Below are 26,547 nucleotides of genomic sequence, written 5' to 3' on the forward strand. Positions count from 1 at the left end.
TTACCCTCTACCTTCACAAGCCTTCCAGGGCCTGCTACAGTGAAGCATCCCCACAGCATGATGCAGACACCACTATGCTTCATGGTAGGGATGGTGTGCTTTTTATGATGTGTGGTGTTTGGCTTATTCAGAACATAGCGTTTAGTCTGATGGCCAAAAAGCTTTATTTCGGTTTCCTCAGACCATAGAACCTTCTTCCAGCTGACTTCATGCCTTCTGGCAAACTCTATTTGATATCTCATGTGAGTATTTTTCAACAGTGGTTTTCTCTTTGTCACTCTCCCATGAAGCTGCAGCTGGTGAAGCACCCGGACAACAGTTGTTGTATGTGCAGCCTCTCCCAGCTCAGCCACTGAAGCTTGTAACTCCTCCAGAGTTGTCACAGGTCTCTTTGTGGCCTCCCTCACTAATCCCCTTCTTGCACGTTCACTTAGTTTTTGAGGGCAGCCTGATCTGGGCATATTTACAGCTGTGCCATATTCTTACCATTTCTTGATAATTGACTTAACTCTACCCCAAGGGATATTCAGTGACTTGAAAATTTTCTTGCACTTATCTTCTGACTTGTGCTTTTCAATAACCTTTTCACAGAGTTGCTTCGAGTATTCTTTCGTCTTCATGGCGTAGTTTTTGCCAGGATACTGACTCACCAGTATTTGGACCTTCCAGATACAGGTGTATTTTTATCACAATCAATTGAAACACCTCGACAGCACAAGGTGATCGTCATTTAACTAATTATGTGACTTCTAAAACCAAGTGGGTGCATTATTGATGATTTGGTATGTCATATTAAAGGGGGTGAACACTTATACAATCACTTTGTGTTTTATATATGCAATTATTTTAAATCATGTTCTAGAGATCTGTTTTCATTTTGACACGAGTCTTTTTCTGTTGACCAGTGTCAAAAAACAGCCAAATTAAATCCACTATGATTCAATGTTGTAAAACAATAAAAACTAGGGACTGTAAATGCTTGAGTGCTTCGAATTATATAATGTGAAAACAGGCTTTGCAGTCCAACTTGCCTGTGCTTACCAAGATGCTGAAATAAGCTAATCTAATTGGTCCAATGTAGCAGTCCGAATATTTGTTAGGTATGTTCAGGAAGGTTTCCTGACACAATATGTAGATAAGCCAACAAGAGGAGAGGCTGTACTTGATCTGGTATTGGGAAATGAACCTGCTCAGGTGTCAGGTCTCTCAGTGGGAGAGCATTTTGGAGATAGTGATCACAATTCCATCTCCTTTACCATAGCATTGGTGAGGGATAGGAACAGATAAGTTAGGAAAATGTTTAATTGGAGTAAGGGGAAATATGAGGCTATCAGGTAGGAAGCATAAATTGGGAACAGATGTTCTTCAGGGAAATGTATGGCAGAAATGTGGCAAATGTTCAGGGGATATTTGTGTGGAGATCTGCATAGATACGTTCTAATGAGACAGGGAAAGGATGGTAGGGTACAGGAACCGTGGTGTACAAAGGCGGTTGAAAATCTATTCAAGAAGAAAGGAAAAGCTTACGAAAGATTCAAAAAACTGGGTAATGATAGAGATCTAGAAGATTATAAGACTAGCAGGAAGGAGCTTAAGAATGAAATTAGGAGAGCCAGAAGGGGCCATGAGAAGACCTTGGTGGGCAGGATTAAGGAAAACCCCAAGGCATTCTACAAGTATGTGAAGAGCAAGAGCATAAGACATGAGAGTATAGGACCAATCAAGTGTGACAGTGGAAAAGTGTGTATGGAACCAGAGGAGAGAGCAGAGGTACTTAATGAATACTTGGCTTCAGTATTCAGTATGGAAAAGGATCTTGGCGATTGTAGGGATGACTTGCAGCGGGCTGAAAAGCTTGAGCATATAGATATTAAGAAAGAGGATGTGCTGGAGCTTTCAGAAAGCATCAAGTTGGATATGTCACTGGGACTAGTTGAGATGTACCCCAGGCTACTGTGGGAGGCGAGGGAGGAGATTGCTGAGCCTCTGGCGATGATCCTTGCATCATCAATGGGGACAGGAGAGGGTCTGGAGGATTGGAGGGTTGAGGATGTTGTTCCCTTATTCAAGAAAGGGAGTAGAGATAGCCCAGGAAATTACAGACCAGTGAGTCTTACTTCAGTGGTTGGTAAGTTGATGGAAAAGATCCTGAGTGGCAGGATTTATGAACATTTGGAAACGCATAATATGATTAGGAATAGTCAGAATGGCTTTGTCAAGGGCAGGTCGTGCCTTACGAGCCCGATTGAATTTTCTGAGGATGTGACTAAACACATTGATTGAAGTTAGAGCAGTAGATGTAGCATATATGGATTTCAGCAAGGAATTTGATAAGGTACCCCATGCAAGGCTTATTGAAAAAGTAAGGAGGCATGGGATCCAAGGGGACCTTGCTTTGTGGATCCAGAATTGGCTTACTCACAGAAGGCAAAGTGTGGTTGTAGACGGGTCATATTCTGCATGGAGGTCAGTGACCAGTGGTGTGTCTCAGGGATCTGTTCTGGGACCCCTTCTCTTTGTGATTTTTATAAATGACCTGGATGAGGAAGTGGAGGGATGGGTTAGTAAATTTGCTGATGACACAAGGGTTGGGGGTGTTGTGGATAGTGTGGAGGGCTGTCAGAATTTACAGCGGGACATTGATGGGATGCAAAACTGGGCTGAGAAGTGGCAGATGGGGTTCAACCCAGATAAGTGTGAGGTGGTTTATTTTGGTAGGTCAAGTATGATGGCAGAATATAGTATTAATGGTAAGACTCTTGGCAGTGTGGAGGATCAGAGGGATCTTGGGGTCCGAGTCCATAGACACTTAAAGCAGCTGTGCAGATTGACTCTGTGGTTAAGAAGGCATATGATGTATTGGCCTTCAGCAACCGTGAGACTGAGTTTAAAAGCCAAGAGGTAATGTTGCAGCTATATAGGACCCTAGTCAGACCGCACTTGGAGTACTGTGCTCAGTTCTGGTCACCTCACTACAGGAAGGATGTGGAAACCATAGAAAGTGTGCAGAGGAGACTTACAAGAATGTTGTCTGGATTGGGGAGCATGTCTTACGAGAATAGGTTGAGTGAACTCGGCCTTTTCTCCTTGGAATGACGGAGGATGAGAGGTGATCTGATAGAGGTGTATAAGATGATGGGAGGCATTGATCGTGTGGATAGTCAGAGGCTTTTTCCCAGGGCCGAAATGGCTAACACAAGAGGGCACAGTTTTAAGGTGCTTGGAAGTAGGTACAGAGGAGATGTCAAGGGTAAGTTTTTTTTTCTCACAGGGAGTGGTGAGTGTGTGGAATGGGCTGCTGGTGATGGTGGTGGAGGCGGATACGATAGGGTCTTTTAAAAGACTCCTGGATATGTACATGGAGCTCAGAAAAATCGAGGACTATGGGTAGCCCTAGGTAATTTCTAAAGTAAGTACATGTTTGGCACAGCATTGTGGGCCGAAGGGTCTGTATTGTGCTGTAGGTTTTCTATGTTTCTACGTTAAATATTTAAGTGTACAGCTGCCTCTAGCACTTCCTCTGGCAGCTTGTTCCACATACCCATCACCTGCCGTATGAAAGATTTGCCTGTTAGATCCCCTTCAAATCCTTCCTCCACCTTAAACCTCTGCAATCCAGTTTCAGGTGCCTCTCTCCTGGCTGAGAGAAAGAATTACCTTTGTGTCCCCAGTTTTATAAGCCTCTAGTAAGGTCAACCCTCAGCTGCCTTCACTGCCTATCCAAACTTTAAAAAAAAACTCTAGCTCTCCAATCCATGTAACATACTTGTGAACTTCTTTTCTGCATGCTCTCTAATTCAATCACATCCTTGTTAAGGCCATAAGGAACAGGAGCAGCATTAGGCCACCTAGTCTGCTCTGCCATTTCATCATGGCCGATGTATTATCCGCCTGAACCCCATTCTCCTGCCTTCGCCCCATAAGCTTTGATCTCTTACTAATCAAGAAACTATCAACCTCCACTTTGATACAGCAACACTTAATTTTAGAATGTTTAAATCTTTTTTGAACATTTAAAAAGTTTTTATTAAAGATTCATGTTAACAGCTTGAAATATTCTGAATATCAGAACCATCCAAAGATATTTACAATTTAGTAGCTTTGGTAACTGAAATAGCAGTCTTCCCCCATTTTGTAACCCCAGAACAATGGGCAAATACCTGCTGGCACGAAGGATTTTGGTGAAGCTTGGGACAGGTTGTTGACTGTGGAAACCACGAGGTTGTGTGTTGAATGAGATTGCTTGCAACTGACCACAGTTCCTGGGTCATTACTGTACAAGATTAAAGTTCACACCATCCGACAACACAGGAGTTCCACCAGCATCTCCTGAATCAAACTTGCAGCATTAGCTGCTGCCACGATAGTACTGTTGGTCACACTACCCCATTGACTTGGCTCCCACCTGCAGTTCAAACGTACTATTACACTGTGATTGTTGCCATACACACACAGCAAGAGCCATGGCACTCGCTGCCAGGATAAGTCGCTGCTTTATTGTCAGCGAAGTAGTGGCTAAGGCCCAAACCACCACGGGTTAAGCCCTCCCAACCACTGAGCACATCTACATGAAACACTGTCGCTGGAAAGCAGCATCCATCAGCAGGGATCCACACCATCCAGGACATGCTCTCTTCTCATTGTGGCCATTAGGAAGAAGGTACAGCAGCTTCAGGACTCACACCAGGTTCAGGAACAGCTACTATCCCTCAACCATCAGGCTCTTGAACCAAAGGGGATATCTTCACTGAACTTTAATTGCCCCATCATTGAACTGTTCCCACAGCTTATGGACTCACTTTCAAGGACTCTTCATCTCATGTTCTCAATATTTATCGCGTATTTATTGATTATTTCTTTTTGTATTTGCACAGTTTGTTGTCTTGTGCACTCTGATTGAATGCCCTGTTTGGGCAGTCTTTTATTCATTCTGTTATAGTTATTATTCTATAGATTTATTGGGTATGCCCACAAGACAATGAATCTCAGGATCGTATATGGCGACATATATATACTTCGAATACAAACTTACTTTAGATCGCAAGAATGCCAAGTTCAATGCACTTGTTGTTGAGAGTTCTGTGATTCTGAACTATTCCCACCACTGACCAACTTTCTCAGCCTATTCCTTTTAGACAGTTTCCTGACAACCTACCAAATACAATGCCCCACTTTCGGAAGTGGCAATCTGCCATTGTTCTGTCTGATAAACTAGATCCTGCTGAATAAGCAGGAGCACCACAAATTGCCACAGTGAATCGAACTTACTCTGTTGAATAAAAAGGAAACTAGAAATATTTAATATAAAAGTGCCTTCTATATTATCTAAATTTTCCACTTAAGTAGATTGTCATTGAGAAGTTGTTTACACGGACTTTTAAAAATTCCAATGTGTGATACAAAGTCTAGAGTTACTGGATTTTTATGATTTAGTCGGAAACTTTCAGTATAAACATGCAAGCACAAACTTTTTACCTTTCTGTGGTGTGGACTCTGGTCCTGTGAACGTCAGAGCTCTCACCTTTTTCTTTCCTCTTTTTGCATCATATGCTGCCTGGATCTTCAGAACCAGCTGGAAGGAAATGACAGCTGTCATTCACCAGAGCATCACTGTCCATTCTATCTGCTAGAAACCGTGGAACACAGGGGACCAGTAGGGTATGGTGTTGCAAATGCCGAAGACTTTATCCAGTGTGGCAAGTTATGTACTAACTTGGAGCAGTAACTATTATGTGATTGCTCCCTATAAAAGTACAAGGTAATTTTCTCCCCAACACCAGAGCAAATATAAAAACTAACTGCTGGATGAACTCAGAGCGTTGAGCAGCATCTGTGGGGAGAGAGAAACTGCTGATATTTAAAATCAAGACTCAGATTAATTCCTCTCCTACCCACCGATGGTGCTTGACCCACCGAGTTTCTCCAGCAGTTTATTTGCTGAAGATTCGAGCATCTGCAATCACACTAAACCAGTGAGATTATGGCATTCCACAAATACTGGAGTCTGTTTATTGTGGGGTAAAACGCAAACTGCCACACTTCTGAAAAACACAGGTAAGTACCTCTGACCTAGTACCTTGCACAAAGGTGTAATCATCTTAAGCACTGTGCTTAAAATTTAGACATCTTAATTTTCTGATAACACACCAAACACAGTGCAGAACCTTCCCATGGCAATTATTTTAAGTGACATTCTGTTGGTGTTCTCCTAAAGTTGAAGATACAACAATCCAGCATACATTGGACTTGGTGATGCTGGACCAGCAGATTTTCCAAATGATCAGTTTTCAGAAAATTGGTCAACTTGAAGGTCAGTGCGGTCACCAGTGCGCGAAGCCGAACAATTCACTCTTTTGTTATGAGCCATTTCGTAAGGCATGGGTGATCATGGTCTTTCCATGACCCCAACTACTGCAGAAATTACAGGGGGCTTGGAAGAGGAATTAAAAAAATCCTTAACCATAGGCAAGGTGTCAGAGAACTGGAGTATAGCCAATGTTCCATTGTTCAAGAAAGCCCCTAAGAATAAGCTGGGAAATTGTAGACCAGAGTCTGACATCAGTTGTGGGTAAATTATTTGAAGGTATGCTAACAGACAGGATATATACAAGTATCTGGTTTTGAACAAAGAACAATACAGTACAGGAACAGGCCATTCGGCCCACAGTGTTGTGCTGAACCAGCAAAAAGCAAATCAAAGACACCCAAACATGAATCCCTCCGACCTACACCGTGGCCATATCCCTCCAGTTTCCCTACATCCATGTGCTGATCCAAGTATCGCTTAAAAGCCTCCAATGTATTTGCCCCTATCACCAGACCAAGCAGCACGCTCCAGGCATCCATGACTCTTGGATTAAAAGCACTTACCCCTCACCTCCCCCCTTGAACCTAACCCCTCTCACCTCCAATGAATGCCCTCTCGTATTAGTCATTTCTACCCTGGGAAACAGATGCTCTCTGTCCACTCTATCCATGTCTCTCATAATCTCGTAAACCTCTATCAGATCTCCCCACAGCCTCTGACGCTCCAGAGGAAACAAGCCAAGTTTATCCAGCCTCTCATGATAGCACATTCCATCTGAACCAGGCAGCATCCTCTTCTGCGCCCTCTCCAAAGCCTCGACATCCTTCCTACAGTGGGGCGACCTATACTCCAATGTGCAATACTCCAGATGTGGCCTAACAGAGTTTTATGAAGTTACAACACAACATCTTGACCTTTCAACTTAATGCCTTGACTAATAAAAGTAAGCATTCGATAAGCTTTCTTAACCACCTTTTCGACCTGTGTAGCCACTTTCATGAAGCTATGAACTTGGATCCCAAGATCTCTCTGTTCAGCAACACTTAATGATCTTGCCCTTAACCATGTACTGTCTCCCTGCATTTGCCCTGCCGAGGTGCAACGCCTCACTTTTATCTGGGTTAAACTCCACCTGTCATTTCTCTGCCCATATCTGCAACTGATCTACATCACGCTGTATTCTTTGCCAGTCTTCTACACGATCCACAACTCTAGCAAGCTTGGTATCATCTGCAAATTTATAAATACACCCATCTACATTTTCATCCAGGTCATTTATATACATCATGAACACCAGAGGTCCCAGCACAGATCCCTGCGGAATACCTCTAATTACAAACCTCCAGCTCAAATAACTCCCTTCAAACACTACTCTTTGTCTTTGTGGAAAGCCAGTTCTGAATCCAAACAGCTAATTTGCCCCGTGCATTTTAATCTTCTGGATTAGCCTCCCATGATATGCTCCTTTGTGCATGATACGTCGTGTCTAACCAATCTTAGAATTTTTCAAGGAGGTTACCAGGGAAGCTGGTAAAGGAAAGGCAGTGGATATTGTGGCCACATGGACTTTAATGAGGCCTTTGACCAGGTCCCTCATGCATTGGAGGCTGGTCTAGAAGGTTCAGTCACTTGGCATTCAGGGTGAAGTAGTAAACTGGATTAGACATTAACTTAGTGGGAGAAGTCAGAGAGTCGTATTAGATGGTTGCCTCTCTAACTGGAGGCCTGTGACTAGTGGAGTGCCACAGATACTGCTGCTGGGTCTGTCGTTGTTTGTCATCTATATCAATACTGTGGATGATAATGTGGTTAACTGGATCCGCAGATTTGTGGATGACACCAACATTTGGGGCTTAATGGATAACCAGGAAGGCCATGAAAACTTGAAATGGGATCTGAACCAGCTGCAAAAAAAGTGGGCTGAAAGATGGCAGATGGAGGCAAGAGTGAGGTGTTGTAATATGGAAGGACAAACCGGGAGAGGACATACATAATGACCAGTACAGCATTGAGGAGTGCAGTAGAAAAAGGAGGATCTGGGAAAAGAGATCCATAATTCCTAGAAAGTGGTGTCACGGGTAGATAGTGTCGGAAAGAGAGCATTTGGCAAATTGGCCTTCATAAATCGAACTGAGTACAGGAGTACTTTGGATGTTATGTTGAAGTTGAGCAAGTTGGTGAGGCCAAATTGGTCACCTGCCTACAGTGAAGATACCAATTAGATTGAAAGAAAGCAACAGAAAATGTACGCCAAGATGTTGCTGGGAATTGAGGACCTAAGTTATAGGAAAAGTTTGAATAAGTTGGATCATTTTCTCTGGAGTCTAGGAGATTGGATAGAGGTATACAAAATCAAGAGGGGTACAGCAGTCTTTTCCCACTGAGGTTGAGTGAGACTAGAACTAGAGGGTATAGGTGAAGGTTGAAAGGTGAAATATTTAAGGGGAAACTGAGGGAGAAGTGATGGAAATGTGGACTGAGCTGCCGGTGGAAATGGTGGATCTGGATGAACGTCTACATTGAAGAGGTTTGGATGAGTACACTGATGGGAGGGCTATGGTCCAGGTGTGAGTTGATGGGTCTAGGCAGAACAACAGTTCAGTACTGTTTCTGTGCTGCAGTGCTTTATGACTCTGTGACCAGATGTTATTCCACATTAATCAGCACGTTAAGATAGTCGAATAGTAACATGTTGCGGTGAATCCAGATCTGGAAGGGAAGATGGCAAATGGTGCCTCAGCAAGAGACCAACCTTACCTGATGAATGAGATTCTAAAACATAGCAAAATAGTGGATTATTGGAGATCTGCTGTATAAACAACCAACCAGATTGCACAATTAACTCACCAAAGGGATCTTCTTTCGTTTTTTCACAAACACGTCTCCACTGACAGAATCCTCAGGGGTGCCCGGCACAGACAGGGGACTAGAGCGAAGCAGAGGTACTGTGCAGTCCTTACCAACCTTCCTCTGCTCTCCAGCTTTCAACGTTTTACTTTCCTGAGCTTGTCCCTGAAGACCGGGGGGCTTTGGTGGGAGCTGACGGGAGTGGAATAAATATACAAACATTAGGTTGAGGTTGCCCATTCCTGACCTGAAAGAGCTGGGAAAAAAGCACCATCTAATCAGATAACTTTCCTTTGCACATACTTAAATACCCATCTAAAAACTTTTTCTAGGCTGGCAGTTTGCTCAGTTTAACACAGTCTTTTCCACATTTTAAAGTCAGTCACGATACTGTGGTCATAAAACAGAATCAGTGCCTCAAAACAAAGTGGTCCAAGTTTCCCCTGCTATCCGAAGGTAGAGCGTTCCTATGAAACCTTTCGTGCCGAAATGGCATAAAGCGAAGAAGCAATTACCATTAATTTATATGGGAAAAATTTTTGAGCATTCCCAGACCCAAAAATAACCTACCAAATCATACCAAATAACACATAAAACCTAAAATAACACTGGATATCGACTAAAAGAGACCACTTTGCTACTAGCAGAACCAATGGTAACATCGGCAGCTTTCAAAATTCTTTCTTCTGCGTGTAAATAGTATGACTGGTGGACGCAGGCAAGTTCAATGCACGCACAATGTCTTTATTTCATTCACCATGATCAAAACACTTAATTACGTCCAGTTTTACGCTAAGCATAACACCCTTACGAGCTCTCTTAGGCTTTTCTGATACCTTAGGACACATCTTGTTAACGGATGCAGAAAATAAATCGAGATAAAGCACAGATGCTCACAGGCACAGTTCAAAGCTATGGCGACTTGATAGCGGAGTGTAGTTTGTGGGGAAGGGGCTTGGCGGCATCAGTCCCGCTGCTCGGGGTGCGCGTTGCCTCTATAACAGCTCGCTGCAAAACAAATGCTGAAAGCCAAGTGGCGTAAAGCGAACTTTTGAAAAGCGGGGGACACCTGTAGTTATGTACTGTCACTAGAACATGGTGTAAAGTGTGTAAGCCACACTGGTGAGAGGCTCATTCCTATTGCCTCTGGCCGTAGCTTGCATACTTCAGACAGCATTTTCAGTGCAGTTACTTCTGCTGGACTGAGGCAGGTATTGCTGCTTACAATCTGTCCAATGCAGCTCAGGGTAGTTAATTCCAACCCACCAATTACTCAGTAAGATAGCAGCTGATCCCACTCTTAATTCTATGTTTCCTGGTTTGCTCTGTAACTATCAGTATCCCTGGCTAACACAAAAGTAGTAATGTTTGCTAACCACAACAGCCTGCTTAAGACCTTCCAATTTCCAAATACCTTTTAAAATAAATATTAGTTCTATTTGTCACATGCACATTGAAACATACAGTGAAGCGCATTGTTTATGTCAACAACCAACACAGCCCGAAGATGTGCTGGGGACGTCCTGCAAGTATCGCCATCCACTCCGGTGCCAACGTGCTCCCCGATATTGTAGCTAGTGAGGAAAACATCTTCAATCTTTAGGGGTGGATCCCCTTATTCTCGATTCCCCAAGCAGAGGGTACAATTTGTCTGCGTTTCTTTGATCAGTGGTATTCTTGGCAACATCTTACTATCCAGTCAAAGTATTCAAGTTCTATGTCCCACGTTCACAACATCAAGAATCCAGCACCAATGAACCACAAGTGAGTCAATCACAAGTCAAAGAGATTCAAGAATATTACAGATTTCAACTCCTGAATTTCTCTTCCCCTGATCCTGCCTCTCTCCTAGTCTGGATCCTGCAGCATTTTCAGTTTCTTTTCCACTTTTTCATTTCTTTGAATCATCAGTTCCAACCGGAGGACCTGCTTCCATCCTCATTTTCCTATTTTACTTAATTCTGACTATATTCTAACTCCACTTACCCACCTCGTATACACCCATTTCACTTGCTAGTCTTTAATCCTGATTGTGAATCTAGACACACTGCTCTAGCATCTTACCCGATTTATTTATGATCAACTTCTGGCCTGACACAGACCTTCAAATTTTTTCACTGCACCCTCTCACTCTTGCCTAACCCTCTCTGCTCAGTTATAATTAACCCCATCAGTGTCATCAGACCTATCAATAAAGGCACTACTAGTGTTGCTTTGCTAACACACTTGTACATATGGACCTCAGATCTCAGACACTTCCTCTTTGCTCTGGACCAGAGCTCCACCACTGAACACCAGACCTTTGTTACCAAAACACTTAACTCTGTTTCGAATGTGGAATCTTCCCTCAGCCCTGATCATCAAAACACACATAGCCCAATTCTATTCCCTGCTCAAGATTCACAAGCAAGACCATCTTGGTGAACTCCTTTTCAGTCTGTTCTCACCCCACAAAGCACTTCTTCCTGATCAGTTCTTTCTCTCCTGCGTACACCTAACTGCGTCCGTTCATTCATTATGTGCCGTGCCATATGACATGGGCGATCATGCTCTTTCCATGACCATGATTGTTCTTGGCAAATTATTCTACAGAAGTGGTTTGCCATTGCCTTCTTCTGGGCAGTGTCTTTACAAGATGGGTGACCCCAGTCATTATCAATACTCTTCAGAGATTGTCCGCCTGGCTTCAGTGGTCGCACAACCAAGGCTTTTGATGTGCACCAGCTGCTCATACGACCATCCACCACCTGCTCCCATGACCTGACCCTGACTGGGGGGGCTAAGCAGGTGCTACACCTTGGCCCAGGGTGACCTGCAGGGTAGCGGAGGGATGGAGTACCTTATACGTCCTTTAGTAGAGACATATCTCACCCCGCTACCCCACACCTACCTACACTCATCTCATTTCTGGCGTTGCTTACTATTTTAAAAGATTCTGGTGTCCAGGGCTGATCAAGCTGTTTTACCAAAATCCAATCCATCTATACGTTCATCTCACCTGCTCTTCATCGTTGAACAGGGACCCAAATCAACTCTCCTCACCTTTAGTGCAATTTAACAGCTGCCTTTTATCTCTTCCCTTCTCACTGCCCACAGACCCAATTACTGCACTGCAGTTGAAGCGAGACTAATCCCCATCAGACACTACCTCAGTCTTTGCCTGTTTTAGCTGGTACCATCATTTGTGTCACTCAGAATCTACTGGCTTCTATCCCATCACTGAGCTTCTCTCTTACTCTCTCAGCCCCTCTATTTTCTCTCCTTTTATTTTAACCCATCTAATGAAAGGTCATCAACCCAAAATGACAACTTGGTCTTAACAGAAGCTGACTGATGCAGTCAAGAGCAATACCGCAGGGAAACAGGCAATTTGGCCCAACCCATCCATGCTAACCAAGACACCCATCTGAGCTAGTCCTACTCACCCACATCCCTCTAAACCAGGGGTTCCTAACCTTTGTTATGCCATGGAGAAATACCATTAAGCAAGTGTGCATGGACCCCAGGTTGGGAACCCTTGGTCTAAACCTATCCTACCTGCTTACCTGTCCAAATGTCTTTTAATGTTATTATTGTACCTGCCTCAACCACTTCCTCTGGCAGCTAGTTCCTTATGAGTGAAGACGTTGCCCCTTAGGTCTCTTTAAAATCTTTCTCCTTTAACCTCTGCCTTCCTGTTTTTGATTCCCTTGCTCTGGGGAAACAATTGTCTGCCTTCACCCATTTTCTGCCCCTAATTCACTTCTAAGATTACCCTTCAGAGTCTTAAGAATACAATCCCAACCTCTCACTGTAACTAATGCCCCCAAGTCCTGGCAATATTCCTGTAAATCTTTGCACTTCTTCCCAGCATAACTACGTCTTTCCTACAAAAGGGTAATCAAAAATATACATAATACTCCAGGTGTAACCCCACCAATGTTTTGTACAACTACAATATTTTAAATATCCACCCTGGGGTCCATGGACTCCTCGCTCAATGGTATTGGTCCATGGCACAAAAAAGTTTGGGCACCCCTGCCTTAAATCATATTAATCCATGGTTTCACTTAGTGCATGGATACACAGCCTCTTGGCTACACTTTGAAACATGAGAGGTTAGAGCAGTCATGCTGCAGATCGTGCTGCTACCCCAGCTCCTGTGATATCTTCAACCAGATAGGCACGTTCTTAACTGACCGAGTGGATTTCAGTTGGGTGCTCTGGTTTCCAACCATATCCCAAAAACGTGCTAGAGGGTTAGTTAGTTACCACAAATTGCCACAGTGGACAGGTTAAAGGTAAAATAAAAAGAGTGGACCATGGAAGGAGAATGAAACTGCTCCCTCGGGAGTCAATATGGACCAGACGAGTTGAATAGCCTCCTCCAATAATGTTGCCAATTTTGTTGGCATATGGCATACTTGCCTTTATTATTCTAGGCATCAGGCTTGTGAGACAAGAAGCCAAGCTTTTGGCTTTATCGAGCTCTGGTAAGGCTGCTCCCAGACTGCTGCATTCAGTTCAGGTTACTCTGTTATAGGAAGACCGTCAAGACTTTGGAGAGGGTGCAGATGTTGTTCACCAGGATGCAACCTGGATTAGAGGGCACGCGCCATAAAGAGAGGATTGACAAACTAGGGTTATTTTCTCTGAAGTAGCGAAGGCCAAGGTGAGACCGATGGAAGTTTATAAATTATGAAAGTCATAGATAGACAGCTGGTAATTTTCTTCCCTGTGGTCAAACGGTCTAACAATAGGGGAATGCATTTAAGGTACAAGGGGCGAGTATGCGGGGCAAGTTTGTTTTTGAAACAGAGTGGTGAGTGCCTGGAATGCACTGGCACTGGTGGTAGTGGAGGCAGGTTTAATAGAGGCACTTAAAATGCTCTTAGATAGTTGGATGGGAAAAGAGGGAATGGAGCGATATGGACTATGTGCAGGCAAGAATGATTATATTTGTTCAGCACGACACTGTGGGCTGAAGGGCTTGTTCCTGTGCTGTATTGTTCTATGTAACAAGTTCTCTCCAGTGGCTTGGCCCAGACATGTTTCTCAACCATCCAACATCACAAGTGTGCTTCTGGTGAGACCTGGCTGAGCCTAAACTAGCAGCTACATTTCCTGTCCCACACAGGGACCACACTGCAAAACTGCCAGCAGTGGATTCAAGACATATTGTGAAAAGTGCTTAATAAGTCCACTTTTATTTCCGGGATCCTGAAAAGTAGAGGTGTAAAGGACATGCTGTTTGGGATTCCTACCTCTGGAGGCCTCCTGGGTCGACTCGGTGGTGATGCCCAAACTCGCCTTCCCCGAGATAGAAACGGTGAGAACTTGACGTCTTCGTATGGATTCTCCTTCGAAGGACCTAGAGTCAACGCAGAAGAAGACTCAGAATGCCTGATTTCTGCATACTGGGACACTGGAAAATAAGAGTAGCCCATTCCACCCCTCATTCCTGCCCCAACATTTAATATAGTCATGGCTGATCTATCCCAGGACACATCTCCTCCTCTGTGCCAGATTCCCACAGCCCACTATCCCAAATATCAAGCTTCCAGAATTATCTCTCTCTATTTTACCTTCTCCTGCTGAGCCAGCTTCCCCAGCTCTGGGCTAGAGAATCAGAGATTCACTACCCTCCACAAGAAGAGATTTCCGTGTCACCTGCTTTTATACGATCACCCTCTTTTCTTGAAACTCTAACCCCTGTTCACGAGTTTTCTGTTGGTGAAAACATTAATACACTGTCATGCCTCCTTAGGATGGTATGTTTTTCCAAGCAGATCACCCCTTCTGTATAATCACAGACCCATCAACCAATGCAGATGATTGTCAAGGGATAACTACCTCGGCATTTAACAGAGAATGTAAGAGGGACACTGCGTTCAACATGGCAGAGTTTGTTCTCTGAAACAGAAGGATCGAAGTTCAAAGTAAATTTATTATCAAAGTACACATACATCATCATATAAACCCTGAGATTCATTTCCTTGTGTGCACACTCAATAAATCTATAGAATAATAACCATAACAGAATCACTGAGAGGCTGCCCAACTTGGACATTCAACCAGAGTGCAGAAGACAACAAACTGCAAATACAAAAAATAATGGAACAATAATAATAAATAATAATAAAAATAATAAATAAGCAATAAATATCAAGAACATGAGATGAAGGGTCCTTGAAAGTAAGTCCATTGGTTGTGGGAACATTTCAATGATGGGGCAAGTGAGGTTAGGCGAAGTTATCCCCTGTGGTTCAAGAGCCTGATGGTCGAGGGGTGATAACTGTTCCTGAACCTGGTGGTGTGAGTGTGATCACTTTCAGCATTGCACTGATAGCTGGTTACTCTCTAACTGGATGACCATGTGCTGCATCACACTGCGCTGCAGTCCCACAGTTCCAGGGCCAGGCCCTTCACTGCTCGTACCAAAAATGGGTTTGTCCAGGATGTTCCAGCTTCCTCCCACATGCCAACAAACGTGCAGGTAGGTTAATTAGCTTCTGGCCACTTCTGCTTAATGTCATTAAGCAACAAGAGAAGTGTGGGTACAAGAGAACAAGTCCCACACCTCCCAGATGGGCTACAGGGAAACAAGGGGAGAAACAGCTCTGCTACTAGCCAGCAGGAACCTGATGGGCAGAAGGTTTTCTTCTGTTTTTATGCATGAAGGAAGAGTGGTCCTTATTGCAATATAAATGCATTTATGGATTCATAGTGGTCTGGCCTTGAGCTGGAATGCACTACCTTTGACACTGGAACCCCAGATGTCATCTTTACAGGGCAACTCCTTATATACAGGAGGCTTCCCAGAGGACATGTCAGACTCTATCCAGGGGTGGGTTTGCTTGGCAGGAAAAAGGCTACTAGTTATGCTGTCAGTCTGCTCAACGCTACCTTTTGGCTAGCGGTCACTCGTGGAGAGTACACATTCTCCTTGGAGATACTGCATTGAACACTGCCTAGAAATTGGTTCTAGATGTTGCATCTGCTCGGCGTCTGTCATTTATACGAAGGATTTGAGCATGAGGGTTTACAATTGGAATTAGATGAAATATGTTAAGAATGGAGTCATGCACAGTTTATGTAATGGCTTCGATGTACAGAATGTGGCCATTAGCCATTTCCTGTGCCGTCAGTTATTCAGCAGGAACACCAACTAGACCCTCCACTAATGAAGTGATTGGATGGTGGTGTGGCACTGAAATTCAAAATCATCACCAAACAGATGAGACTACCACTGCGTTTCCTTAAAGGAAAAGATCTTCCATCTGACAATATCTCAGCACCCCGCCCCCCCCCCTTAAAACAGGCATGACTCGGCCCCAGGTGCCCATCTTCCTGTTTCGGGTGGGGACTGCTGACCAACAAGAGGAGGTGCTGTGGAGACACAGCCCCTCCCAGCACAGACTGTTCATCATCTTACATTCCCCTCCTCAGTCCACTTGTCACCTCAGACTCCCATCTCACCAGTCCCCTTCGCCTTTTCATCTCCTCTCCACCCTGAGTCCCAACGCAGGGCTTCGACCCAAAATGTCAACAATTCCTTTCCTCCCACAGATGCTCCTCGAGCTGCTGAGGGTCAGCACTGGATACAATGCACTGCTCTACCTGTGCTGCCCTAACATGTTGAATTCTTTCCAACCCACGTGTTGCTGTAACCAAAGAGGTGGATCAAAGGCATCTAGAAACTGAGGACCAGAGCTTCTCACAGCTCTCCACAACCCACCCAGCACACAGATACTGACAGCGTCGGCTCCACACTCCAGGACTTCGACAGGCAATTTGTAGCAGGGGAGGTTACATTCCAGGGAACTGCTGGACCACTTCCAGCCAGGGAGAAGGAGCTTGCAACAAGTGACTTCAACTGATATTGGAGGTGGCTTTACAAAACTCTGGCCAGGTCACATTTAGAGTCTTGGCCACATTACAGGAAGGAAATGGAGGCTTTGTGCAGAGGTGGTTCACCAGGACGTTGCATGGTGTGGAGGACATGTGCTCCTTTCTGAGGAGGGGTTGGACAGGCTGGGGCCGTTTCCCCCCGAGAGCAGCAGAGGGTGAGAAAGATTTGGAAGTTCATAGAAAGACAGTCGGTAGTTTTGCCCAGAAATGAAATGTCTAGTACGTTAAGGCACATGGGATGGGTGGAGGTGGGGCTGGAGTAGGGGGAGCTACTAAAAATGTGCCAATCAAGTTTTTCAAAAATAAAATACACAGAGCAGTGGGGGCCTGGAATACATTGGCAGGGATGGTGGTAGAGGGAGATTAGCATAGGGTGCTTAACAGGCTCTTAGATGGGCACATGAATATGGAGGAGGGGATATGATCAATGCAAAGGGCAGAGGAATTAGATTAATTGGGGATCATTGGTTTAGTTAGCAAGCCACAACACTGTGAGCTGATGGGCTTGTTCTGTGTTGTACAGGACTATGTTCTATTTTACTGAATAGTGGCACTGGCATAGGGGATCTAATTGCTTCCTCCAGCTTTTTTTTGTATTTGTGTATGAATTGATGAAATAACCCAAGGGTTATCTCTTGTAAGGAAATTGGAGCTGGTTTATTATTGTCATGTGTACCAAGATATAAAAAAAAGCATGCTGTTCATACAGATCAGATCATTACGCAGTACAGTGAGGTTAAACAAGGGAAAATAATGTCAACGTGCAGTGCAGGTAAACAATAAGGTCTTGAAGAGGGAGATCAGGAGGTCAAGAGTCCAACTCATCGTACGAGGGGACTATCTGCCTTCCACAAGTTCATCATCTACCAGCGGAGTGGTCAGCACAATGCTTTACAGAACAGGCGACCCTGATTCAATTCCCGCCGCTGTCTGTGACCACTCGGGTTTCCTCCGGGTGCTCCGGTTTCCTCCCACAGTCAAAATATGTACCAGCTGGTAGGTTGATTTGATCATTGTAAACTGTCCCATGATTAGGCTGGGGTTAAATCGGTGGTTTGCTGAGTATTGCAGCTTGAGACACCAGAAGGGCCAACTCCATGCTGTATTTCAATAAATAAATAAACAAATAAATTTATAACTGTAGGGCAGAATTTGTCCCTCAGCCAGGTGGTACGTGTTTCAGGCTTTTGTATTTTCTGCCTGACTGGAGGAGGAACAAGAGAGAATGTCTCAATTTATGCTGGTTGCCTTACTGAGGCAGTGAGGATTATAAATAGAGCCCATAGAGGGGACCACGAACACAAGAAAACCTGCAGATGCTAACAATCCAAGTAAGACACACACAAAATGCTGGAGGAACTCAGCAGGCCAGGTAGCATCTATGGAAAGGAGTAAACAGTTGATGTTTTGTGCCAAGACCCTTCATCAGGACTCGTGAAGAGTCTCACCCTGAGATGTCAACTGTTTATTCTTTTCCTGTAGATGCTGCCTGACCTGCTGAGTTCCTCCAGCATTTTCTGTGTGCCGTATAGAGGGGAGACAGGCGTTGAGCTGTGTCCACAACCCTGCAGTTCCTTGTAGTTACGTGCAGAGCAGTTATCATACCGAGATGTTATGCAGATGGGATGCATCGAGGAAAGTTGGTGAAGTTCAAAGGAGAAATGCCTCTTTCATTAACTGAAGTGGGCCAGCATACCAGTTAGCAATGTGCTACAACAGCTTGGGGTAGTCCAGAATTTAGAGTTCAATTCTGGAGTTCCTATGTTCTCCCTGTGAATGCATGGGTTTCCTCCGGCTACTCCAATTTCCTCTCACAGTCAAGACGTACCAGTTAGCAGGTTCACTGGTCATTGTAAATTGCCCTCTGATGCTGGGCTCATTGTGCCAGAAGGGCAGGCTCCATGCTGTATCTCTAAACAAGCAAGTTCACCACCCTAACAAAAATAACATTTTAAAAAACAGTTGAATCAGTACATGGAACTATGGCGCTGTGGCCATTAAGGAGACTCGGCTGTCACAAGGGTGGGATTGGCTGCTGGATGTTCTGGGTTTTTAGACGTTTGGAAGGGACAGGGAGAGAGGTAAGAGAGATGAGGGAGTGGCATTGTGAATCAGGGATAGTATCAGGGCTGCAGAAAAGAGGACATTCTGACATTGCCCACTGAGTCAGTGTGGATTGAAATTAGAAACAGTAAGGGAGAAATTGCTCCATTGAGAGTATTCCATAGGCTTGCCAATATCTTCAGATCAGGAGGCAGATTTTGTAAAGGTGCAAAAATAACAGGGTAGCTGTCACAGGGGACTTCAGCTTCCCTAATATTGATTGGCACCTCCTTAGTGCAAGGTTTAGATGGGCCACAGGACATAGGAGCAGAATTAGGCCATTTGGCCCATCAGGTCTTCTCTGTCATTCCACCGCGGCTGATTTATTACCCCTCTCAACCCCATTCTCCTGCCTTCTCCCCATAACCTTTCATGCCCTGACTAATCAAGAACCCATTAACCTCCGCTTTAAACATACCCAGTTACTTGGCCTCCACAGCTGTCCATGGCAATGAATTCCACAGATTCACCACCCTCTGGGCTAAAGAAATTTTTCCTCACCTGTTCTAAATGGAAGTCCTTCTAGTCCAAGGCTGTGCCCTCTGGTCCTAGACTCATCATTATTGGAAACATCTTTCCTACATCCATTCTATCAGACCCTTCAATGAGATCCCCAATCCCCATCATTCCAGAGCCATCAAACACTCCTCATACATTAATCCCACGATCATTTTTGTCAGTCTCCTCTGGACCCTCTCGAATGCCAACATATCCTTTCTTAGATTAGGAGTCCAAAACTGCTCACAATACTCTGACTGTAGTCTGACCAGTGTAGCCTTATTTGCTGTCACAAGCAGCTGTGGAGGCCAGGTCGTTCGGTATATTTAAAGCGGAGGTTGATGGGTTCTTGACTGGATGTAGCATCAAAGATTACGGGGAGAGGGCTGGGAAGTGGGTTTGAGGAGGAGAAAAAGAAAGGATCAGCCATGATTGAATGGCGGAGCAGACTCGATGGGCCAGATGGCCTAATTCTGCTCCTATGTCTTATGATCTTATAAAGCCTCAGCATTTTGTATTCTAGTCCTTTTGAAATGAATGATAGCATTGCATTTGCCTTCCTTACCACCGACTCAACCTGCAAGTTAACCTTTAGGGAATCCTGCACAAGGACTCCCAAGTTTCTTTGCACTTTAGATTTTTGAATTTTCTCCCCACTTAAAAATAGTCTGCGTCTTTATTCCTTCTTCCAAAGAGTATCACCATACACTTCTCCATGCTACAATCCATCTGCCAGTCTACTGCCCATTCTCCAAATCTGTCCAGGTGCTTCTGCAGATTCCGACATCCAAATCATTCACATACGTGAAAAGAAGCCGACCCCAGCAGCACATGACTAGCCACCAGTAGCTAACCAGAAAATGCCCTCTTATTCCAACTCTTTACCTCTTGCCAGTCAGCCAATCTTCTATCCATGCTAGTATCTTTCCTGTAATATCATGAGTTCTTATCTTGTTAAGCACACTCATGTATGGCATCTTGTCAAAGACCTTCTGAAAATCCAAGTAAACAACATCCACTGGCTCTCCTTTGTCTATCCTGCCCATTATTTCCTCAAAGAATTCCAACGGATTTGTCAGGCAAGATTTCCCCTTAAGGAAACCATGCTGACTTTGGCCTACTTTTTTTCCATGCATACTCGGGTGCCTCGAAACCCCATCCTTATTAACACACATATTCCCAACCACTGCAGTCAGGCTAGCTGGATTAAAATTTACTTTTCATAGTCATACTTTATTGATCCCGGGGGAAATTGGTTTTTGTTACAGTTGCACCATAAATAATAAATAGTAATAGAACCATAAATAGTTAAATAGTAATATGTAAGTTATGCCAGTAAATTATGAAATAAGTGCAGGACCAGCCTATTGGCTCAGGGTGTCTGACCCTCCAAGGGAGGAGTTGTAAAGTTTGATGGCCACAGGCAGGAATGACTTCCTATGACGCTCTGTGTTGCATCTCGGTGGAATGAGTCTCTGGCTGAATGTACTGCTGTGCCCAACCAGTACATTATGTAGTGGATGGGAGACATTGACCAAGATGGCATGCAACTTGGACAGCATCCTCTTTTCAGACACCACCATGAGAGAGTCCAGTTCCATCCCCACAACATCACTGGCCTTACGAATAAGTTTGTTGATTCTGTTGGTGTCTGTTACCCTCAGCCTGCTGCCCCAGCACACAACAGCAAACATGATAGCACTGGCCACCACAGACTCGTAGAACATCCTCAGCATCGTCCGGCAGATGTTAAAGGACCTCAGTCTCCTCAGGAAATAGAGACGGCTCTGACCCTTCTTGTAGACAGCCTCAGTGTTCTTTGACCAGTCCAGTGTATTGTCAATTCGTATCACCAGGTATTTGTAATCCTCCACCATGTCCACACTGACCCCCTGGATGGAAACAGGGGTCACTGGTACCTTAGCTCTCCTCAGGTCTACCACTAGCTCCTTTTTCTGCCTCCCTCCCTCCCTTCTTAAAGAGTGGAGTGATATTTTCAACTGTCCAGTCCTCCTGAACCATCCCAGAACTTGTGATTTTTGAAAGATCATTACTTATTGATTAGGTGTGTCCAGGAAGATTTTCGACATAATATGAGGACGGGCTAACTGGAGGAGAAGCCATAGTGGACTTAGTACTGGGCAACTAACCTCATCAGGTGACAGATCTCAGTGAACAAACTTTCAACAGTGACCATAACTCCCTGACCTTTAGCATAGGAGCAGACGGCATGGGAAAGTATTTAATTGGGGAGGGCTAATTATGATGCTATTAGGCAGGATCTTGGAATGGTAATTGGGAACAGATGTACCCAGGGAAATGTACAATGGAAATTAGGAGATTGTTTTTGGAGTACTTGCAGGGGTTTCTGGATAGGTTTATTCTATAGAAGCAGGGAAAAGATGTAGGGTGAAGGAACCTTGGATAATAAGAAAGCTGGAACATTTAATCAAGAGGAAGAAGGAGGTATATTTAATGTTTTGAAAGCAAAAACAAGACATGACTCTTGCGTTTTACAAGGTGGCCTGGAAGAGCTTAAGAGAGCTAGAAGGGGCGGATGAGAAGGCCTCGTCGAGTAGAGTTAAGGAATCACTTGAAGAATAGGAGGATTGCTAGACTGAGGGTAGGATCTCAATGAAAACTTTGCTTCAGTATTTACCAGTAAGAGTGACCTTGATGAATGGGAGGTCAGCATAAAACAAGCCAATGTGCTGGAACGCAGAGGTTAAGACAGATGATGAGTAGGAACCTTTGAAAAACATGAGGGTAGACAAGACCCTAGGGCCAGATGGTATATATCACAGATTAGCACAGGAAGCTGCACTATTAGCAATGATCTTTGCATCCTCACTGGCCACAGGAGTAGTACCGGAATACTGGAGGAGAACAAATGTTATTCCTTTGTTTAAGAAAGGGAATATAGACAATTTTGGGAATTAGACTAGTGAGCTTTACATCAGTGATGGACAAACTACCGGAGAGGGTTCTCAGAGACAGGATTTACAAGCATTTGGAGAATAGTCTCATTCGGGATAGTCAGGTGGCTTGGTGAGACGCAGTCTGTGCCTCACAAGCCTGACAGACTTTTTCAAGGAAGTGACAAAATAAAGGGGTAGCGCAGTGGTTGTTGTTGATATGCATGCTAATAAGGAATTTGACAAGGCTCCCCATGCTAGTCTCATCCAGAAAGTCAAGAGGCATGGGATCCAGGGAAACTTGGCTGCGTGGATAGTGAGTTGGTTTGCCCACAGAAGGCAGAGGGTGGTAGTAGATGGAGGGTTTTCTGCCTAGAGGCTTGTGACCAGTGGTGTTCTGCAAGGATCTGTCTGGGATCCCTGCAAGTCATCTTTAATCAATGACTCGGGTGAGGAAGTGGATAGATTAGAAAGTTGTCATAGGTTACAACGAGACTTCGACGGAATGGAGAGCTGGGCTGAGAAGTGGCAGATAGAGTTCAATCTAGAAAAGTGTGAAGTCCTACACCTTGGTAGATTGAACTTGAAGGCCGAGTACAAGAATAATTAGAAGATTCTTCGAAGTGTGGAGGAACAGAGGGTCTTGACCCTGGACCCCTCAAAGTTATCACACAAATTGATAGGGTGGTTAAGAAGGCATCTGGTATGTTGGCCTTTGTTATTTGTGGGATTGAATTTGAGCCGTGAGGTCATATTGCAGCTCTGTAAAACCATGACTAGACCACACCTGGAATATTGTGTTCATCTCTGGTCACCTCATTATAGAAAGCAAGTGGAAGCTCTGGAGAGGGTGCAAAGGAGATTTACCAGTATGCGGTCTGGATTAGAAAGCATGTCTAATGATGAAAGGTTGAGCAAGCCAGGGCTTTTCTCTTTGGAGCAAAAGAGGATGAGATGAGACCTGGTTAGAGTGTATAAGATGACAAGAGACAGAGTGGAAAGCCAGTGGCATTTCCCAGGGCAACATTGGCTAATGAGAGCTGATTGGAGAAAAGTATGGGGGGTGCTGTAAAAGGTAGTTTTTTTTAATTAAACACCCAGAGAAAAGTGCACAGAATGCACTGTCAGAGGTGTTGGTAGAGGCAGATACATTTAAGAGACTACATGATAGTCACAAGGATGAAAGGAAAATGGAGGGCCACATGGAAAGGAACAGTTAGATTGACCTTGAAAATTAAAATGTCAGCTCAGTGTGGGTAGGAACAGCCTGCACTGTTCTATGTTCCTGAGGAGGCAGAGGCATTGATGAGCTCTCCTGGCTGTGATGCCTGCAAGGTTGGATCAGGACAGATAATTAGTGATCCACCTCTTGGTTGTCATCCTTCTCAATCTCAATATTGTTGATATGGACAAGCACACGTACACCACCCTCTTCCTGAAGTCAATGACGAGAGCTTTTGTTATGACGATACAGAGGGAAATGCTGTCGTCTTGACAGCACAGAAATCAATAGGACAGGCAGTTAGAGAATTGGGAAGCTTTTTTTTCCCAAATAAATGAAAGCCGGAGAGGAAAGTAGGAAAACAAATTTCTAAAGTTTGGGATTGATGATGTTAACTGGTTTACTATTGTCACATGTACTGAGATATAGTGAAAAATTTAGCTTGTCATACCAATCATCCGAAACACAAGAGCATTGAGGTAGTACAAAGTGGAATAAAGTATCACAGTTACAGAGAGAGTGCAGTGCAGTGCAGGCAGACAATATGGTACAAGGGCCATGATGAGGTGGGCCGGGAAGTCAAGAGTTCTTGATGGAAAGGCCTGAAATGTGGGGCTGATGCACACAAGTACATACACATACACACACCATTAATGTAACAGCTAAAGTGATGGGGACAGAATGGATACGCTGGGCTTGTTTTCCCAGGAGCTGAGTAGCCCGAGGCATGATCTGATGCAAGTATATTATATTACGAAATGCATAGTAGGGTAGAAAGTCAGAATCTTTTCACCATGGAAAATGATTTAAAATACACAAGGGCAAAGGTTTAAGTTGAGAAGGGAAACGTTTTAAAGGGGATTTCTGTGCAAAAGTCTTAGGGACATACTGTATATAGCTCGGGTGCCCAAGTCTTTTGCACAGTACTGCATTTTGTCAATATGGAGCGGAGAGGGAATTTGTAAATCTGGCAGGAGCAAAGGATGTTGAGAATGGCAAGATTGGGGCACCGCGGGAAGGGTGTGGGTCAGGTGGCAGAGGAGTGCCAGGGCAGGGAGTGGCACGGGTGCAGACACACCCACCCCTGAGACACCAGGCAAGGGTCTTTGATTCCAAACAACTGGTTTATTGATCATTACGGAATGTCTCTCTGGTGTTTCCTGCTCTCTCCACTAACCGTTCCCCTTTTGTCAACCATGATTCCCCTCTCCCTGCCCCTGTTCCACTCTCAGTCCACTATGGAGACCCATATCAGAATCACGTTTATCATCACTCACATATGCCATGATTTTTTAAAATTTGCAGCAGCAGTACCGTGCAACACATAAAATTATTACAGTACTGTGCAAAAGTCATAAGTTCCCTATCTGCACATAGAATTTTTGCACAATACTGTGTTTTTAAATAGACAGGAAACCGCTGCAATCTGGAACTTGCAGCCAGAGGAGATGGTGCTGAGGTACTTTGAAAAGCAATTAACCAAGAGAAGTGTAGAAGGATACAGCTCTAATGCGTACATGGGGTCAGTGCAGATGAACAAAAGGGCTAGCAGGAATGTAGTGGTCTGAAGGCCCCATTTTTGTGCCTATGGTTTTATTGAAGGAGCCATGTACTGTTCCCCTAACTTCTAGAATGTTCCATTTCTACTGATCGATCAATAAATAATAGAAAAGAAAAGCTATATCGAGGAATGCATTGCAAAATGCAGTGTGGTGGAAAGTAGCAACAGGCAGAGCAAAAATAATCACACCAGTATGGCAAAGAATACTTTCATCTCCAAATTCGACTGCTTACTTATGATATCTTCGTAGATGTTCTCTTCGGACAGCGTTTGGGGAAGTGTCTTCTCCATATCCTTAACACCTTGTCTGTGATTCTTCTCGTGACCTACAGGAGTCAGGAGGACCTTGAGACTGTCCACATCCTCAAATTCGAAGGACTTCCTACAAATAGAGAGTGAGTTGCAATGTTTGGAGTCAGGCTTGCAGTTCAGAGCTAAATGGGCTCGGAGAGGGGAAGGGAAAGAAAGAAACTGGATAGGCAGGGAAGAACACCAGGATAGGGGGAGCGAAGAAGGACAAAGAAAAGGAGGAAACAGTGGGAAGCCAAGGAAGGAGAGAAGGCAGGCAGGTACACAGGGGCACATACGACCACGTCTAGCATCCTGAATACAGCACAAAAGTTCTGCTGTAAACAGTTCTCCACACCATTGACGTCAAATAAAATGTCACCAAGACTTCTAATGGGATACACAACCAGACACCCAGACCAAAAAAAACCAGATTTAATCCGAACCTCTTACGTGGCAAAAAAAATGGAAGCATATAGAGTGAGGATGGTAGTGGGACGTCAATTTCAAAGATTAAAGATCATGGCAGGAGCAAGTATGGCTGCCAAGATAGACAACTGGTCAGCTTGACGAAGAAATCTCTGAATACAACACTAAGGTGGTCGTGGAGGGATGGGGATAGGTATGGAGGTGATAATGGGAGGCACGAGACATACTGTATCTGTTGGAGAGGAAAGTTAGCGATGCACGAGATAGAGAGAGAGAGAGAGAGAGAGAGAGGAAAGTTGCATGGGGGAGGGTACAGTGGCAGGAGGGAGACAGAAGGGAAGAGAAACACAGGTGGAAGAGAAGGTCATGAGGAGAGACAGAAACAGAGAAACTATGCCTATGGCATTCCTTGGAGTCACCCAACAGAGATGCCCCTCCTAATCAGAGCAAGATTTCTGAGACATTATTATTATTCCAACGTGGAGAT

At 44.4% G+C, this 26,547-nt stretch overlaps 1 protein-coding gene across 3 annotated transcripts in view; it reads right to left on the reverse strand.

Annotated features, from left to right (window-relative positions):
• LOC134344219 (DENN domain-containing protein 2C-like) overlaps window positions 1-26,547 on the reverse strand; it is a 164,791-nt gene that overhangs the window by 69,230 nt on the left and 69,014 nt on the right. For all 3 annotated transcript variants that reach the window (XM_063043651.1, XM_063043650.1, XM_063043652.1), the window contains exons 4-7: window positions 25,577-25,725; window positions 14,398-14,504; window positions 9,155-9,346; window positions 5,476-5,572 (exon numbers count right to left, since the gene is read on the reverse strand). In XM_063043651.1, coding sequence (XP_062899721.1) covers window positions 5,476-5,572; window positions 9,155-9,346; window positions 14,398-14,504; window positions 25,577-25,725 — 545 coding nt within the window. The remainder of the gene's footprint in view (window positions 1-5,475; window positions 5,573-9,154; window positions 9,347-14,397; window positions 14,505-25,576; window positions 25,726-26,547) is intronic.

The sequence above is a fragment of the Mobula hypostoma genome, chromosome 3 (genome assembly GCF_963921235.1).
Source record: "Mobula hypostoma chromosome 3, sMobHyp1.1, whole genome shotgun sequence".
NCBI lineage: Eukaryota > Metazoa > Chordata > Chondrichthyes > Myliobatiformes > Myliobatidae > Mobula > Mobula hypostoma.